The sequence below is a fragment of the Dreissena polymorpha genome, chromosome 11 (assembly GCF_020536995.1).
Source record: "Dreissena polymorpha isolate Duluth1 chromosome 11, UMN_Dpol_1.0, whole genome shotgun sequence".
NCBI classification, from domain to species: domain Eukaryota; kingdom Metazoa; phylum Mollusca; class Bivalvia; order Myida; family Dreissenidae; genus Dreissena; species Dreissena polymorpha.
The window spans coordinates 24,697,196-24,714,181 of NC_068365.1; the positions used below are offsets into that span (position 1 = coordinate 24,697,196).

At 32.9% G+C, this 16,986-nt stretch overlaps 1 protein-coding gene across 1 annotated transcript in view; it reads left to right on the forward strand.

Annotated features, from left to right (window-relative positions):
- The window catches only part of LOC127849702 (uncharacterized), a 30,901-nt gene that overhangs the window by 10,446 nt on the left and 3,469 nt on the right, over positions 1 to 16,986 (forward strand). Inside the window, exons 5-6 of the mRNA XM_052382447.1 lie at positions 10,796 to 10,902; positions 16,265 to 16,491. Coding sequence (XP_052238407.1) covers positions 10,796 to 10,902; positions 16,265 to 16,491 — 334 coding nt within the window. The remainder of the gene's footprint in view (positions 1 to 10,795; positions 10,903 to 16,264; positions 16,492 to 16,986) is intronic.

Genomic DNA, 16,986 nt, shown 5'->3' on the forward strand with positions numbered 1-16,986 from the left:
CTTTAAGTTTCTTATGTTTGTATGTAATATATGTCCTTAACGATAAGCAAAATATATGCCACTAAAATAGCTATGTATTGTTATTAATTGGTACACAAGGTTTAAAAAAAATGAATGTACCTTACGGTGTATTGAAAGTGCAATCATTTTGTGTATGAAATTTAAACGTTTTAAATTGTGTTGTAAATAAATAAATAAAACATTAACGTTAAATCTATAGTTTTATTGTAATTACTCACCATTTTGTTTAATATACTACGTGCATTTCAGCTACCTGACCAAGTGTATGTAGCTAAGATAAAAATTGCAATTCATAATCGTAATGCGCATTCCTGTGTTGTTCCGTTCACAGCTTTAACTTATCTATGCGGAAGACAAATTATCATTTCATTAAAACGGACACGACGTGGACGAAAGGTAAAGCAGAAATCGTCTCTAAAGGTAATGTACTTGTGTTCTTTATAATGTTATAAATATATTTTGTGCTTTTATCGTGTATTGCGCTATTTTAAACAACGTGCTTGTTTCTTTAAAAGAGCATTCTCAAAAGTTACAATCGAAATGAGTTATGCTGAAAAACAACACGCACGTTCAAATTTTTTATTCATAACTTATCCTTCTGCAAATTACTACGTTTCTCTAGTAAAAAATTCGTATAATATGTACCGTGACGTTGGTGCATTACGTACTTTCCAAATTTGCTTGTGATATTCAACCGATTAGCAATACATGATTTTAAAGCAACATTACAAAATGAAGTCGAAGTGCAGGGTTATGCATGACAGAATGAATAGATTATTTGAAATTAACCTGGATGTTCTTAAAAATAAGATGCCTTAAAAGTTATTGTTAAAACTATTTTAGATTCCAATGGAATCCGAAGATAGTGTAAACAACCAACATAATTAATCAGTTTATCAAACAAACATGTCAAATATTTAGTTTAAGTCAAAAATAAGGTTGTTTTCAATTAAAGACCACAATCTCATGCACTCACGATATATTTACCATAACATGGCATTAATTACATAAGTAAAGGTACTCTAAAATAAATGAATCACTTGTTTATTTTGATTTCAATTTAATCAATAACTTCTTTTTTGTTTAAATTTAAGTCATACCATCATAAAAATGTAATTTAAGACATAATATCATGCCATACAGACTGCATTGTTAAATTGTATGAATTGCACTGGTGTTGTACCTTATGGGTATGATCGATGACGTCATAGCAGACTTGATGCCTTTAGAACTCTACTCAGAGTTTCTGATTAACTGCGCCAACTTTCTACAATCGGTACTCGCGGTATTGTCATCAAGAGAACTCAACGCATCTCGTCGAACCCTGAAAATGGCACTTCCAAATTTGGCTTTATTTTTTATTAGTGAAGTGCACAGGACGCTGATTAGGGTATCAATACGACGCGTTGAAAGAACTGAGAAATAAAGTACACCCTTGCGATAACCAAGGGTAATGCTTGAAAACTATCCATGTATTTACATGTACATATATATTTATAACAATTTGACTTAATCTCTACGTTCAATATTCGTTTTAGCCACCATACTAATCAATTTTTCTAAACCCCCCAAAAATGAACAATTATAATTATTGTAAATAAATGATATTTATTTTATACCTTTGGATACAATTTATTTAGCATTGATTGTACAGTAGTAAAAAAATGATACTATTATAAAACTAACTATAGGGCACCGTGTATCAGGCCCAAACTGGTCAAACTGGTCAAGATTAGAATAAGACAACAAATATAAGTATTGAAACGTGAATGAAAAGTTTTAGTTAAAGTTAATTTCAGTGGCTAAGTCAAGGTTGATATATTTTAATCATGATGCCGCCATATTTTCACGTGTACCTGACATACCATTTTGTCGGCCTGATAAATACTATGTACATCTTATCACCAGACACTCGCATGTTAAATTAGGTCATTTTCTATGCAAAGTCTGTTTGCAGACCGTTCGTATTTATCTCGTTCACCCAATTTATGTAATCATTCACGACGATGATGTTTCACGGGTTCAGTAGATAAAACGCACACATCTGGAGCAAGCAGTGTTTTACAAGGTCAACGTATTTTGATTGTCTTTTACAACGTGTCAGTGTTTTAATAAAGTTTTAATATTTATTGTTTTTAAAAGCAAAAAGAAAACGACTAAATGTTGTGATGCGTAGGGTTGAACACCACCACCACCACCACCACCACCACCACCACCACCACCACCACCACCACCACCAGCACCACCACCACCACCAGCACCACCACCACCAGCACAACCACCACCAGCACCACCACCACCAGCACCACCACCACCAGCACCACCACCACCACCACCACCACCACCACCACCACCACCACCACCACCACAACCACCGCCACCGCCACCGCCGCCGCCGCCGCCGCCACCACCACCACCACCACCACCACCACCACCACCACCACCACCATCACCACCACCACCACCACCACCACCACCACCACCACCACCACCACCACCACCGCCACCGCCACCGCCACCGCCTCCACCGCCACCGCCACCACCACCACCACCACCTCCACCACCACCACCACCACCACCACAACCACCACCAACACCACCACCACCACCACCACCACCACCACCACCACCACCACCGCCGCCACCACCACCAGCAACAACACCAGCAACAACACCAGCAACAACACCAGCAACAACACCAACAAAAACAATGACAGGTTCAATAGCCACCCATTACAACGACACAGTCAATTTCTGTATTTAAGTAAGTGATGTATTGATGTTTCAATTGGGGGAATCACGTGATCAAAATATGATGAATATAACTGAAAATGTCAGCGTCGGTTAAAATTGTTCAACAAAAGTCAGTATAATCAAGTTATATTGTTTATTTTTCATTTTATTCATTACCTATTCACGCATAGGATCAACAGCTTCATTTCAACGCATTGGATGTTAAAACATTATTGAACATTCGGAGAATATTTCAACAATTTTCTTTGATGCGCATTAAGTGTCTAGCTTGAATGCAATTAATTTGTTTTGCGTTATATTGAAGTTAGAAAAAAACAACCATGTGTCAACAGCTACTAAACTGATTGAAAAATGCCTGTAACAAAATCACTCTTTTGTGATTTTTTAAATTAACTATGAGGCGTAATGCAATTGTAGTGTTTACGAAAAAGATGCAAACCACGCAATAATTGTTGATTGTACGATATGAAAGGGCGATGTTGTTATTAAATAAGTGTCATTCATCGAAATATGTAACGTTTTAAGTAGAATAAGTATTTTAATTACAAACATAGCTTCGAGTGAATTTCATCAATGATTTAAACAATTTCACCGCGGGATTGAGACTTAAATAAAATATTTGAATTTAATTGAATCGGTATATGAATAATATAATAATATAAGTGAATGCCAACTCTGCTATGGAAGATTATAAACGAAACAGCTGTGATACACTTTCGACTGACATTTTGATCTGTCAGCCGCAACATAAACAGATAATTACGAATAAATGTGTGTGTTTTGTTTTGTCATATTCATGGCCGTTATTCTTGTCCATTCCCAATGTGAAAAAGTATATATATATTTCCATAAAAATGCCTTAAATTCCCAATTAAGCTTGCAAATAAATAGTTTTATTTTATATTTGCAAAATGCAACGATTTGTTAATTTCCCAATGAAACTATTCGGACTGAATCTTATTAAACATAATATTAAAAACACGTATTCCCACACGTATTTCCAGTATTTGTTAGCAAAAAAACAAAAATTTCTCAACTTAGTCAAAACTATGTGATTTTTCCCAATCCAAAGGGCTCGGCGCAATTCCTGAGATGTTGAAAAAACAAACAACAACACTGCATGATGTTTTATTTAAGCACAGGACGTTGTAGGCTAATGTTTCAAACTTTTACTGAATAATTATTTATTAATATACAGTGCATGTTATCCAGGTTTCAAAATTGAAAGATTATAAACAAGTTTTATTTCTCTTTGTTGAACATAAAAAGCTTCTGTGCGCAACTCCTACATTTTGCGTACGATTTAATCAATAAATGTACCCAATATTTTCAAGTTAATTTTATTTAAAATTTAATAAATATCGTCACGTTAATTGTTATGAGTTACAGCTCAATGTGAGCTACTGTTATCAGTCTGCATGAGTCTGGGTCCGTCGTCAACATTTAGTTTGTAACAACTCTAACCTCTATTTTTACTATGTGTATTAACTGGATGTAACTTTATCGGAATGTTTCTTTCGAAAATATCTAAGTTAAATATGGGTCATGTGGTATACTCTGTCATTCTTTAGAAGCCACGGTCATATTACCGCGCACGAAATTGCATAGCGCAGCTGTTAACACGTTTTCAGCAAATAATTGTAAATAATAAAATAATAAATAATTGTAACGTGTTGAGTTTTTCATCAACATAACAAATAGCGAATAAAAACACGCTATTGTACGCGATACTTATTTTTTATGGTGCGAATCCCATATGACAAACACAACCAGGTGACATTGCACTACTATATATAACATTTTATGCCAACATAATTTTTTTTATGTCATTGACCTCCCCACTCTCTAATTTATATTAGCCGGGAATGTTCTGAAGGGAAATTGCATTTAACCATAAAGTTTATAAAAACATTGAGTTGCCGGATTGTTTACATTAACACACTCTGTTGAAAGAGCATTAATTTTACCATGCTATTGTTTATACTGCAGCAAATTGAGTTCATGAATAGATGTTTGACATTTAAAAAGCTGTTAGAATAAGCTTTGATAGACTAGCAGTTTTGGAACTTTCGAGAAGCCAGTCTTTGCATAATTTTGGACGTGAGTAGTTTCACGTCAATTTTCACTGATTTAAAATCCACCTCCTCCCATGCCTCCTCCTTTTAGTTTATCATGCTTACATTCTAGCTAATTTAGTTATATGTGTTTTACACAGTTGCAAGATAGTTAAATGCTTTACTTTGCTTTACATTATAGCCTTTTTAGTTCTATTGTTTTATTTGATTTGTAATTATGCCATTCTAGTCTTCAAAGTTGCCAATTTTGATTGAATACATGTATGATTCTAGTCTTTGGGTCGGCGGTTTTTTGCCTCCCAGTTATGTACATTAGGGAAAACATTTATAATATGTTTGCTTTGATTATGTATTACGTAATCATGTATTTGTCAGTTTATGGCATTTATAATAAATGCCCAGTTTCCATTCAAACATAGTTTTATGTTTTCCCTTGTTCCCATAATCGAGTTCGACCTAGACTGTTATCTCTCCCCCGACCTTGGGCAATACATAAATATATATCTCACCACCCCGGCCAACGATGTATTTGTTTTGTTTGGCGTTATCAGTTTTGAGCTAGATTGTGTACCAATGAAAGCTTGAAAGGTGAACTTTTCGACGATTAAAATAAATATCAGTATGCGAATGAGTATTATGCAGATTTGAAATTAAAGTATTGCCCATACTATTTGCGCCATTTTATGTGTGTGTGTGATAGGTTAATTTGAAAGCAGTCAAACATAACCAAAACATATATTATGCATGTGCTCTAGATTTCAGCATATTTCACTTTCCAGTGAGCAACACATGACTCTAAAGTCACTTAAAATTCAGATATGTTAAACGCGGCCTATCCTTATAATGAATAATAAACAGGGATATGAGTTGTATATATACGATGTAAACAAGCAATTAAGTCTTCAGTTTAAAGTAGGTCAACAAATTACATGTTCTACTTAATGAATGAACATAAAAAGTTGTCAACTATGTAAAAACCGAAACACTGCTGATTGTTGTCATCATTATCGTCAATACGCGTTTAGTCCTCCGAAAATGATCGTAAAAGTTAATCGGAATCACATAATTTATGAAGACTTTTACAAAAAGATTTATAAAATAACTAAAATACATTAAAAATTAATCTTAAAGCTACGTGGTCTCGCTCTTACTCAGGTGAGCACGTTCGGGCCACGGATTACACAGAAGATAATATGCACACTTATGTTACGTCTATAAAACGAATTTATTTTGTAAAAAAGTTCAAAAAGGCATTCATGTTATTACATTTCAAATTGTGTGAGACTTGTCAAATGTGAAATAAGAATCATTTAGAGTAAGCTTTGACTATGCATAACATGATATCCTGATCCTTCGAAAACACAATGGTTATTTATGTTTTCATTTTACATTTACAAAGATTAAAATGTGATACACATAGAGAACTTCATTGACTTTTGTATAGTGCTGACTCTACTCTGGTATCATAACGAACATTTTATTAGATCAACCCAGAGTTAACTCGTCTCCCTTGTAATGTAGTATCTATTATTTATTCATTATTGTATACTAATGCACCGAATATGTTTATGGATAGTGAAAATAAGCTCCAGATATTGCTTCAAGTATTTACATGACACCTAGTATTTCATATAGGTTTTTTGAAATGAGTAATTTCTGTGTACAACAATCTCTCATAGGAACATTATTTTCGGAAACCAACCTATAACTACCCCGTATTTAAATGTATCAAACCTAAACTTTGAAACCATGCAGTTGCAGAATAATTTGATAAAACTGTATGACCACGTTTGTTGACAAAAATAACAACACCCATTATAATAAGTAAGGACCTTTCTTTGTCCGTTTGTTTGTCGGCCAGTACCGGTAGTCAGCATTTGTGCATACATCAAGCATGTTAAGAAAATAGATTTAACAATGGTTGCAAAACTTGAAAGTCAAACTTTTAATAGAATAATATATGATATTGAGAATACAGATGCTTTTACTTTTTCAGCCAATACTAGCGGCTACATGTTATTATTGTTAATTACTGCCGATGATCTATATATGTAACGAAATATTTTATTCTTACAGTTATTCTCATTTTTCACGATGTTGTTTTCACTTTAAGTTCATAAACATAATGATATGCAAAAAAACTATATCGAATCCGTTAATTATTGAAAGCCCCATTAACACTCTAAATCAGCGATAAAATATTTCGTAAAATAAAGTTAGCACACACAAAATCAGTATTCCTTATATCAATACCCACAATTTTAACGCTAGATGTGGTCTGATAACATTGATTTGACGAGATACAAAGTGCTCGTTTTTTACTTTTTGTGTGACAATATATTCCATTTGAATTTCCGGCGACGATGCCCGAAAATTGAAATAAAAAATGAAAACGAGCATTTTGTATCTCGTTAAATCTATGTTAACATACATCATCTAGCGTTGAAATTTTGGCATTTGCTATTAGGAACGTTGATTTTTTATGGGTTAACATCATTTTACAAAATATTTTACGAAATATTTTGGATTTTGAGTGTGTATTGGGCTTTTGTACCGGAAGTTTATATTAAGATTCGTGTCACTAACTTGTTCTTGTAAGATATAAAATTGACAATGCAACGCGTTGACAGGATTATCATTTTCAGCTTAATTATATTCATATCGACCAAATATCTAGTCATAAGATTTATCTATTTGTTTGGTCGTTTATTAAACAACTCGTGCAAATTTAAGTTGCTAACACATTTGTCAAGAGATAAAACAGTAAATGTACCACTGTCTGATAATACGAATGAGTCGAACTTATTATTTATGTCACTGACAGATATTACAATTTAGCACGTAAGACATTTGCGGAACATTTTGAGGAGAAATGCCGCTTAAAGTAAATACTCCCGATCCTTGGTGAGAGTTTATCTATTTTTATCTCACATTCAAATATAATATATAAAACATATAAATGATAAATACTTTTCTATATTCCGATCACCGTATTGATAGTATTTAAAATTGTTTACATTCAATTTTAATCGAAATTCACAGATGCATATGCATGTCAGATCTTATGGTCACCCTTAAAGAACCTAAGTATTTTGGAGTTAGTATTACGCCGTGTTTGCAGCAGTGCAAAATATTTCCTTTAACTAAAACTTGTTTATCACTTTGTATCAATCAATTTATCGCTCGATTAATGCTTTGTATCTTCATCACTGTTTGTGAATATGTCATAACATCGCTACTTACTTAAAATAAAACACAATAATACTTAAAAAATCATTAAAAAATATGGGAAATTGTTTCCGACCCTTTGCATGTTTACGTGTTTACGTGAGTATGTTACGTAAACTATTGTTGTTTGTCTTTGTCATCGTCGTGACTTCGAATCCTTTCATGGAGTTTTAATTAAATATAATTTAGCAATTACTTGGTTTAATATAATTATTTTTTACAAATTCGTTTATATCAGTGTCAAGCATATAGCGAATATATCATATACATGTATTTACAATCATAGCTTAATTTGGCGAGTGTTCAACGACGTAAGCGCTATTAGTAAAAGATACATACATGTACGCATGTGTTGAAATCTTTCAAATAACAACACAACAATTAGAATTGAAAATTCACAAGTAACAAAGATACGAATGGTTATACCAAGTATTGGGGAGGGGATATATTTGCTCCTAGCAAGTCCGTCCGAATTTCTATTTTACCTACAGTTATTTAATTTGGAATTTAACATACCTTTAAAAGGATGTCTAATGAAAGCAAGTTGGTGCTGCGCTATCAAAGGTTAATGTAATAATGTCAAGGTCTAATATAGATATTACAACTTGGTTTCTAATTGTTTGTTTTGTTGAATCTGATTGATATATATCATTAATTTGTCGTTTATTCCGAGTAACATGTCTCGTAAATTTAACTAATATACACGCAATTAAAGTAAGACTGCACGATTTTGTTAAATATTTATGAATTTATATAAAATGTGTAAAAAACTTATTATACATATATTTAAATATAAATTAAAGAAGTTAAGAAGAACATGTGTCGAAAAATGCGAAATAAGCCAGATATTTAATTCTGAAATCGAAAATGTCTGTACAGTCGAATTCGCCAGCATGTAAATCATGCATGTACGATGTGAATCTAAATTTAGTTTTACGGATCATTTTAATTTCCTGCAACGATATCTATTCATACGACACATGATCACTTACTCCGATCCTAATAAAAAGACGAATGCTTCGGTTATTCAAGAAACAATGTACAAAATATCTTCGTCACAATCGGCTCGGGGCGCTAATATGTCTTTGCTGCATGTTATGAAATTCGTCTTCAATGTATAATATTTCTTGCATATTTTGTGTGATTGTAACATATTTTTTTTATCAATATATCACAATTTAACACATATAAAAATCGTGCAGTCTCACTTTAAACGTGATACAAAACATTATATCAAGCTCCTTTTAATCGTCTCGATATCAACGTGGAGGTATGAAAAATAAGTGATCACACTTAATCAACATTTAATGCACGTATATCTTGTTTTAAACGTTTGAGACGTATGAAGCTATTCTCTTTTATAAGTAAGAAGTTATTTAATCATTATAATATAATCAGAGTATTCATACAGTCTCTTTCACCCGCCGGCTTTAGTCGTGGCGATGGCGACTTAATTTAATTAATTAGTTTTAATGATTAATTCCAATTTTGGCATACAAGTATGGGAATGTTTGTTCATGTGGCATTTTCTTTAAGACATTAAGTTGTTTTTTTTAAAACAAATAACGAAATCGTGATCGAATTTTATTTTACACGTTCGTTCATATATTTTATAATTCCGAGATCGTTGTCAACTCCAATATAAGGTTACCAATCTATTTTGTATATTGAAAGTTATACTTTGTATCAATATGATTGGATACATTTTACAAGTGCGACATTTTTTAACTCTCAAGTATTAGGACGTAATGCATAATCTGTACCACTTCAAAAATGTATACGAATAACATGTTCTATCCTGTTTACATGTGTACAAAGGTGGACGATGTTTTATACCTTATACAGACTTTCCCTGCTTAAATAAAGCTTTTACCATTTGTCGATGACTCACCGGCGCAATTCTACATTGACATTTTTTCGGTGTACGATTGTTTTAATATCGATTTCCTACTACAATTATTATAAAGACATGTACTCTCTTCAAATTACATACTATATTATTTAATTATTAATTTAATAACTAAATACTGATAACCTACCGTTGTATCTAACGTCTGTGTTAGGCCAAAGCTCAGCCTTGTGTTTTGACATAATTACGTCTAGTGCGCGCGTGATATAACGTGTGTGAGTGTGTGTGTGTGTGTTTTATTTTTCGGCAATATTAAATCATATGCATGTAATTATATGTATTGTATGTTTATCAGTAGATGATGTAATTAAATACAATGAAGTGTACCAATCCGGGTTGTGGGGTTGAAAGTGAAGAACCAAATTGCCCGAAATGCGGCACACAGACAATGCCCCTTACTGACGTGGGTAAAAACATACGCAATGCAAAATGCTCTGTCAAACTGAAAAATGGGACCATATGCGGAGCTGTTTTAAATGTTGAAAATCATGTCTGTAAGGCATGTGGGACACAAACGAGTGTGTTCGACGATAAATGCGGAGAAGATACGACCAACGGAGGTAAATATAGATTTCTGTTATTTACTTGACTTCCATCTCTTTCTCGTAGTCTTTTTGCTGTTCATATGAACATATTTACTACTAAACTAAACTAAAAAGTAGTAAATATACTATTAAATATCATGAGAACGATTTCACTATATAGAAAGTGTTATATAAACTTGTAGAAGATTCGCAATGTTCAGCACGGCCGCCAGATTTTGAACTGTGAAATATTTCGAGTAAATTAACGCATGTTTTCTTACTAGCAGACAGTTCATCCACGAACGGTTCTCCAAGGCTAGATGCTCACAGATCTGAATATACTGACAATGCCGATGCCAAAGATCGCAATCAACAAACCCTACTAGAACAGGTAAAACAATTTCCTCCTAAAGAACTAACATAGAGGAGCAAGATCATCTGTCGTGTGTCCTTCAAAGGCTACCATATTGTTTTAAACATTGTCTGCGTCTTGTAATAAAATCAATGATTATTTTATATTTTAAATGTATCGTTTTCTACTATAATTCTAAACAAAAACGGGATTTATTACCAGATCCTTATACAAGTTTTGTAGTGAACATGCGAAGTACAAGTTACATATCTAATAAAAAACAACAATACACATTAAAAATGATTGATACTGATAATCAGCAAAGAAAACATGATCAAGTGAAATATGCAACATTTTACGACGATAACAAACGATGGCAAGGTCTTTATAGATAAATCATCGGAAGAGAACAAACATTCGCTTTACTTAAATGTCTAATATTGATCGATTTACCATTATTTCAGATATTAAGCCAGAAGGAAGACACAGAGCAAAACACAAAGTAAGATTACGTTTTGTGTTAGTTTTCCATTCAATCCATTAAAAGAAAAGTTTTGAGATAGAACACGGTAATTTTTTTTTAATGCTTCCTGTCGTGATTTTATAGTACTTTATAATCCAGTTCATTATTATTTTTTATTACGTCTTAATTTATAAAACGACTTCGAATTTATTGATTTATTTGATGCTTAAATGTGGTTTATAGAGAAATATCAGTGAAATAAAACTGATATTTCATTGTTTTTTACAGTGAAAATAACATTGAAAAATATCGATATTTTAAACTGTTTTACTGTGAAATGACGTCATTTTTTCGACGAAATGACGTCATAAATCCAGCGATATTATCCAATTAAACTCTTTTACAATGTAAATAAACGGTGAAAAAAGCATAAAATAAAACGAAAATTTGTTGGATTCGATGGAATATCGATTTTATTTCACTCGTGATCATAACAAATGATCGAATCCAACACATATCCTATTCATTCTCTTGATACAGTATCATTTGCACATGCCTGTCTGACTATCCCACATAAAATAATGTTTGAATTCGTAACTCGACTTTAATCAATGTAGACGTTTATATACATTTTACAACGTGTATTATAGTTTCCCAAGTATTTTTTTGTTGCATTCATCATTTCTATAAGTGACTTATTGTGAATCATGTGTACGTTAATCACGACAAAATAGTAATTCTAGACCATATAACGTGCATATTTTGATTTGGTTGATATTGAAATTATTTTTAAACATTAGTGCAAGCGCTATTCAGAATATCGAACCATCAACTGTTACTTCTGATGCAAGCAAAACCGATTCCAAGAACCCAACAACGACCCACGCATCGTCTCCAGAAGCAATTACATCAAAAATCAAAGTCGTTTTTCACGCTCTAGTCCATGCTGACGCAATGATGAACCCCGAGAAAACACTATTCATACGATTTAGAAATCCGGATTTAGGGGGCTGGAGTAGCATATCGAATAAAACGTTTAAAGTAAGGTATGTCATGTCGTGAACTTTCAGGGAACATTGAAAACAGATCCAATCAAAGAATGGACATCACTAAAATGTTGCCCTTTCCTCGAAGAGGTTTTAAAGGAGTAGTATCTATAATGAAAAAATGGCGAATAAGATTGACATTGTAAAAATAAGCGGTAGTGTTGCTGACAAACCTTTTTGCAATGAAGTTACACTAACTAATTTCCGTAAATTATGTACTTGTTGAAGTAGTACGGTCGGCTAATATTAATATGGCATGTTTTTAAAAATGATTAGAAAGAAATGCATTTAAAAGCTTACCTTTGTCCTCGATTCAATCCAGAGTATCGTCATAAGCAATTGTTTTTGATTTCAGCACCATGCGGATCGCAAATCTATATTTATTAGTATGCTTAAAACAATTTCCAATCACATTGTAGATTCCGGAAGACGTGATAAACACATATTGCTTATTACATTATTTAATAAACCACATATTCTTTATTCAGTTTCTTAACAATCAATACATAAATATGCATCAATAAAGAATGAGAACATGGCTGTTTTCCTGGTTTAGTACAACGATACAGTTCAATATCAAAAACTTAATCCCGTACCCCGTTCGTGTTTTGCTAGGTAATTCGTTCTTATTGGAATCTGTCGTTTAAGCCCGTGTCGTTGTAAATTTGAAAAAAATTACCTCAAAATGTTATTGTTGCACCAACATAACCAGGGTGCAGAATCAACGGGGTTTTCAAGGGTTTAAACACGGGCTTGACAAAATGTAATCACACCGTTAAGAACTGTTTTTGTTTTTTTTTCAAATAGCTCAAGTTGTTGAAATACATTTGCAAAATCTTTAGTGAATAAAAAACCTTTTTTCTTACAGTCTCTGTCGATGTCTAAACGTATAAGAATGTATCATAGAATACGTCTGAAATCGGGGACAAAATTTCACGTTGCGTGAAGCATAACCATGTAGTATAAATCGAATTTTGAACAAGAACACTGCATTATTAAATAAAGTTAATCTTATGTATTTCACATTGCCGTAAGCAGCATAAACATCTGTATTTTATGCACTAGTTGAAATTCTCAAAAAAATGTTTTAAAAAAGTATTTGAAATTAATTACGCACCACTTACTGTCGTGTTGACATTGAATAAAGTTAAAAGGGGGAACCCCACAAGGTCACGTGATCCTACACTCTGATAACGGTACGCTATAATTGTACTACTTGGACGACATAATATATGCACACAAAACTAGGCTCTGTCAATTCTAATTTACAGTGGACATTTTAAGGAAGGCATAATTAGTTTGGTCGACCTATAGACATTCATGGTTCATTCTTTAATTGTGTTTATTATGTAAATTGATAACCTGTTTACGTCATTTTGTTAAAGCCCTTACAAATAATGAATACTTCCAAACAAAACGATTTTGTGTTAAATAATAAATTATATATAACTCATATTTGATTTTACGATCGATTTTCACTCTTACCTTTTATTTCATCTACAATTGTTTTTTTTATTGATATATAAACACTTTATTTATGATAGAAACGTTTGCTGTATCAACCCTTTTGCAAATTAAATATAATAACACACATTTCAATCGTGTGGAGACGAGTAAGAAACACGGTTGTTCAAAGACAAATTCAACACATCGTGATCATAACTCAAAGTGTGGTATAATATAGCTTGTTCGGACTGTAAATTCGTCGTGTAGTTTTACCATTAAATACTACGCACGTTCTCAATGTGGAGACGTAGTGTCGCTCGTAGGACTCATTTTATTGCTAAAAGGTCCATAGCATACACGTTGATTCCTAGTTCATCGTTTGTGTACGATGTTGCTTATTCAGACAGTTCTTCACAATTCAACAGGTTCTCAGTTCAACAATAAATTTAAAAAATGTTCGCACGAGGATCCAGCGTATCACATGCAAGCTTTTTATCCTTAGATAAATTGTAAAGTTATCATATTAAGGGCAATATTTTAATAATAGTGTCTTTCAGTTTTTGTAGAATGTAATCTTATCAAACAAAATGAAAGTAACGCCCCACACATGCCAACCATTTTGGTTACGCCGTTTTACCCACACGGCACATGTCTCTACATCGAAGGTCAAAGTTATAGTTTAATGTAAAGAACCAAACTGTGGACATGATAAAATATTTTCAAAATGTAACTTAATTTGTTAAAAGGTTATTTTAAATAGCTGCCCTCACCTTGTTGAGAAAACATGTTGATCAATCTGTGTTTAATGTGCCATGTTAGGCGTTTTAAATGATACGACCTTAAATTTCAATTTCAGGGAATAATCAACATGTATTTGGATTATTTTGCCTGTATCGGGAGGATTATGTCGGAGGTTGACTTTATTTAGTATATTTAAGTGATGATATACGGATCCGAATGACACTGCCATTTCTTTGTCTGTTAATTGGTTAAGTGAGAGAGTATGAATAAATGTATGCTTCAGCTAGTCCGACTAGTCAAACAGGAGCAACTACTATCAATATGGTGAATCACGGTATGTTTCAACCTGAACATGATTAACAGATACATATTTGCCTCTATAATTCCAGAGATGATGAACACTTCTGTGAATACCAATTTGAAACAGTTATACTCCGTAGTCTTCTCCAACGTGGAGATATGTATTACAAATATTGTTTTGTACCAACGCAAATCCCAATTAAAAATAATGTCGTCTGGGAAAATTACGAAAATCGCAGCAGTCAGACCGAATTAAACAGAAAATTGTATGTGGATAAAAAAATATCAGGCACACGAAGTAAGTAATATATTTGTGGTTAAAATCGTTAGTTAATATTAAAAGCTATCGTTTTACAAATTTAGTACGTTTTTGTATTTATAAATATAATTATTTGAACGCGCAATATTTTCAGACGTATGGCAGCAACATGACGGCATTATCCACCCAAGCAAAGCTTTAAGTAAAAGGATCCTTTCATCAGTGAAGGGAGTGTTCGTCGAAAGCAAAGAATTCAAATCAACAGCGCAGGACTACTTCATATGGTTTATCCCCGAAATCTTTCAACAACCGCTAACCGGTCATTTTGATAGATTCAAGTTAAAAGAGTCAGTAGAACATTTACAAATGATCATGAATGGACTTCGAAAAGTCTATTACTCAGACTTAAGAGTCTATATAAGTGAAGAACTGTTGAAGAATGAGGTATTTAGCAATATTTAGCAAGACAATGTATCTTACTGAATACACAATGTTTACCGGTGTATGCATTCACACTTTTGATAACGATTTGACAATGAGTAAACTTCCTATTGAGGTGTCTTGAGTTTGTATTCTGATATGATCATACTTCTGAACTTATGTTTTGGACAGCATGTGCAGTATACATCAATATGTTAGTGGTGCACGATGATATATTAAGGTTCGTTTGGTGCGAAATGACTTTAACTCGTTGTCCTAATGGCGTGGAGAAACGTATCAAATTGCATTCAATAACAAATACTTTAAGTTAAGACAAAAATATAGTATTTCATTATTGGAAAAAAGTTGTGCGGGATCAACACACAAAAATAGTGGTAATAGTACGAAGCGCGAGCGCATTATTGTTTAATAGTACAAACTACATGCTTAACGTTCATAACAGGAAGATATTCGTTATCTTAAAATTTATTTAGGCGACTGATAAAACATTAAATGGCGGATCCTAGCCAAAGGAAGCTGTAGAATCAGATTGAAGTGTCTAATTAACGCTTTTGATGTTCATTTGTACTTGTTGAAAAAACAGTATGTGTTCAAGTTGTACATTCTGCAAATTCAGACAATGCTTTAGCAGCATACTTTTAAAATGTGCTCAATCGCCCATTCTAATTTTACAACTGTGTATACTCGTATTGTGCATAATTTTAGATCGCAGGACACCATTTATCAGAGTTGGTTGAGCGAATAGTACATTCTAAACAAGACGCGACTACAAGAATAATTCAATTACTAGTTATTGCAAGAGCGTGTGAGGTCATTCAAATAGCTTTATCGGAGAAAGCATGGCAACAGTTGTGTGCATCGTTAGTTCCAACGTTAGATGCTGCCAATAGATGCGATCAATTGGTTAGAGTGTTTGACCTCTTCAATAAGGCGTAAGTAATATACTTGCAAATTATAATTTGATTATTCAATATTCTTGGTTACAAACAATATGATATGCTTTTTAATCCGAACAATTATTTCGGACTAAGAAAACAATTGAATCGAGCAAGAACTTGCTTGATGGATTTCATTAAAACTTAAAACATGTGATACCCGTATTTAAATGACCAAAATAGGCCAAGTTTGGTACATAGCCTTCAACTTGTCAAAAAAAAGGGTCATTACTTATATCAAAATTTACAAGTTGATAGGTTCCAAGTTTCATATATTTATTAAACTTTATATGTAGAAACCTTGTATCGATCCCAAACCCTTCGGATTGTAAAGTCCGAATCAAGGTCAAGTTCACTGTCACTTTAGAACAGCAAGATATTATATTTTTTCCAAAAGAAAATTTAGTAATTGCTATTCATATGCATACGTGTATACCTTTTATCCAGTCTTAACTTGGGATTCCATTTGAGGTAGTGGGTGCACATATAGCG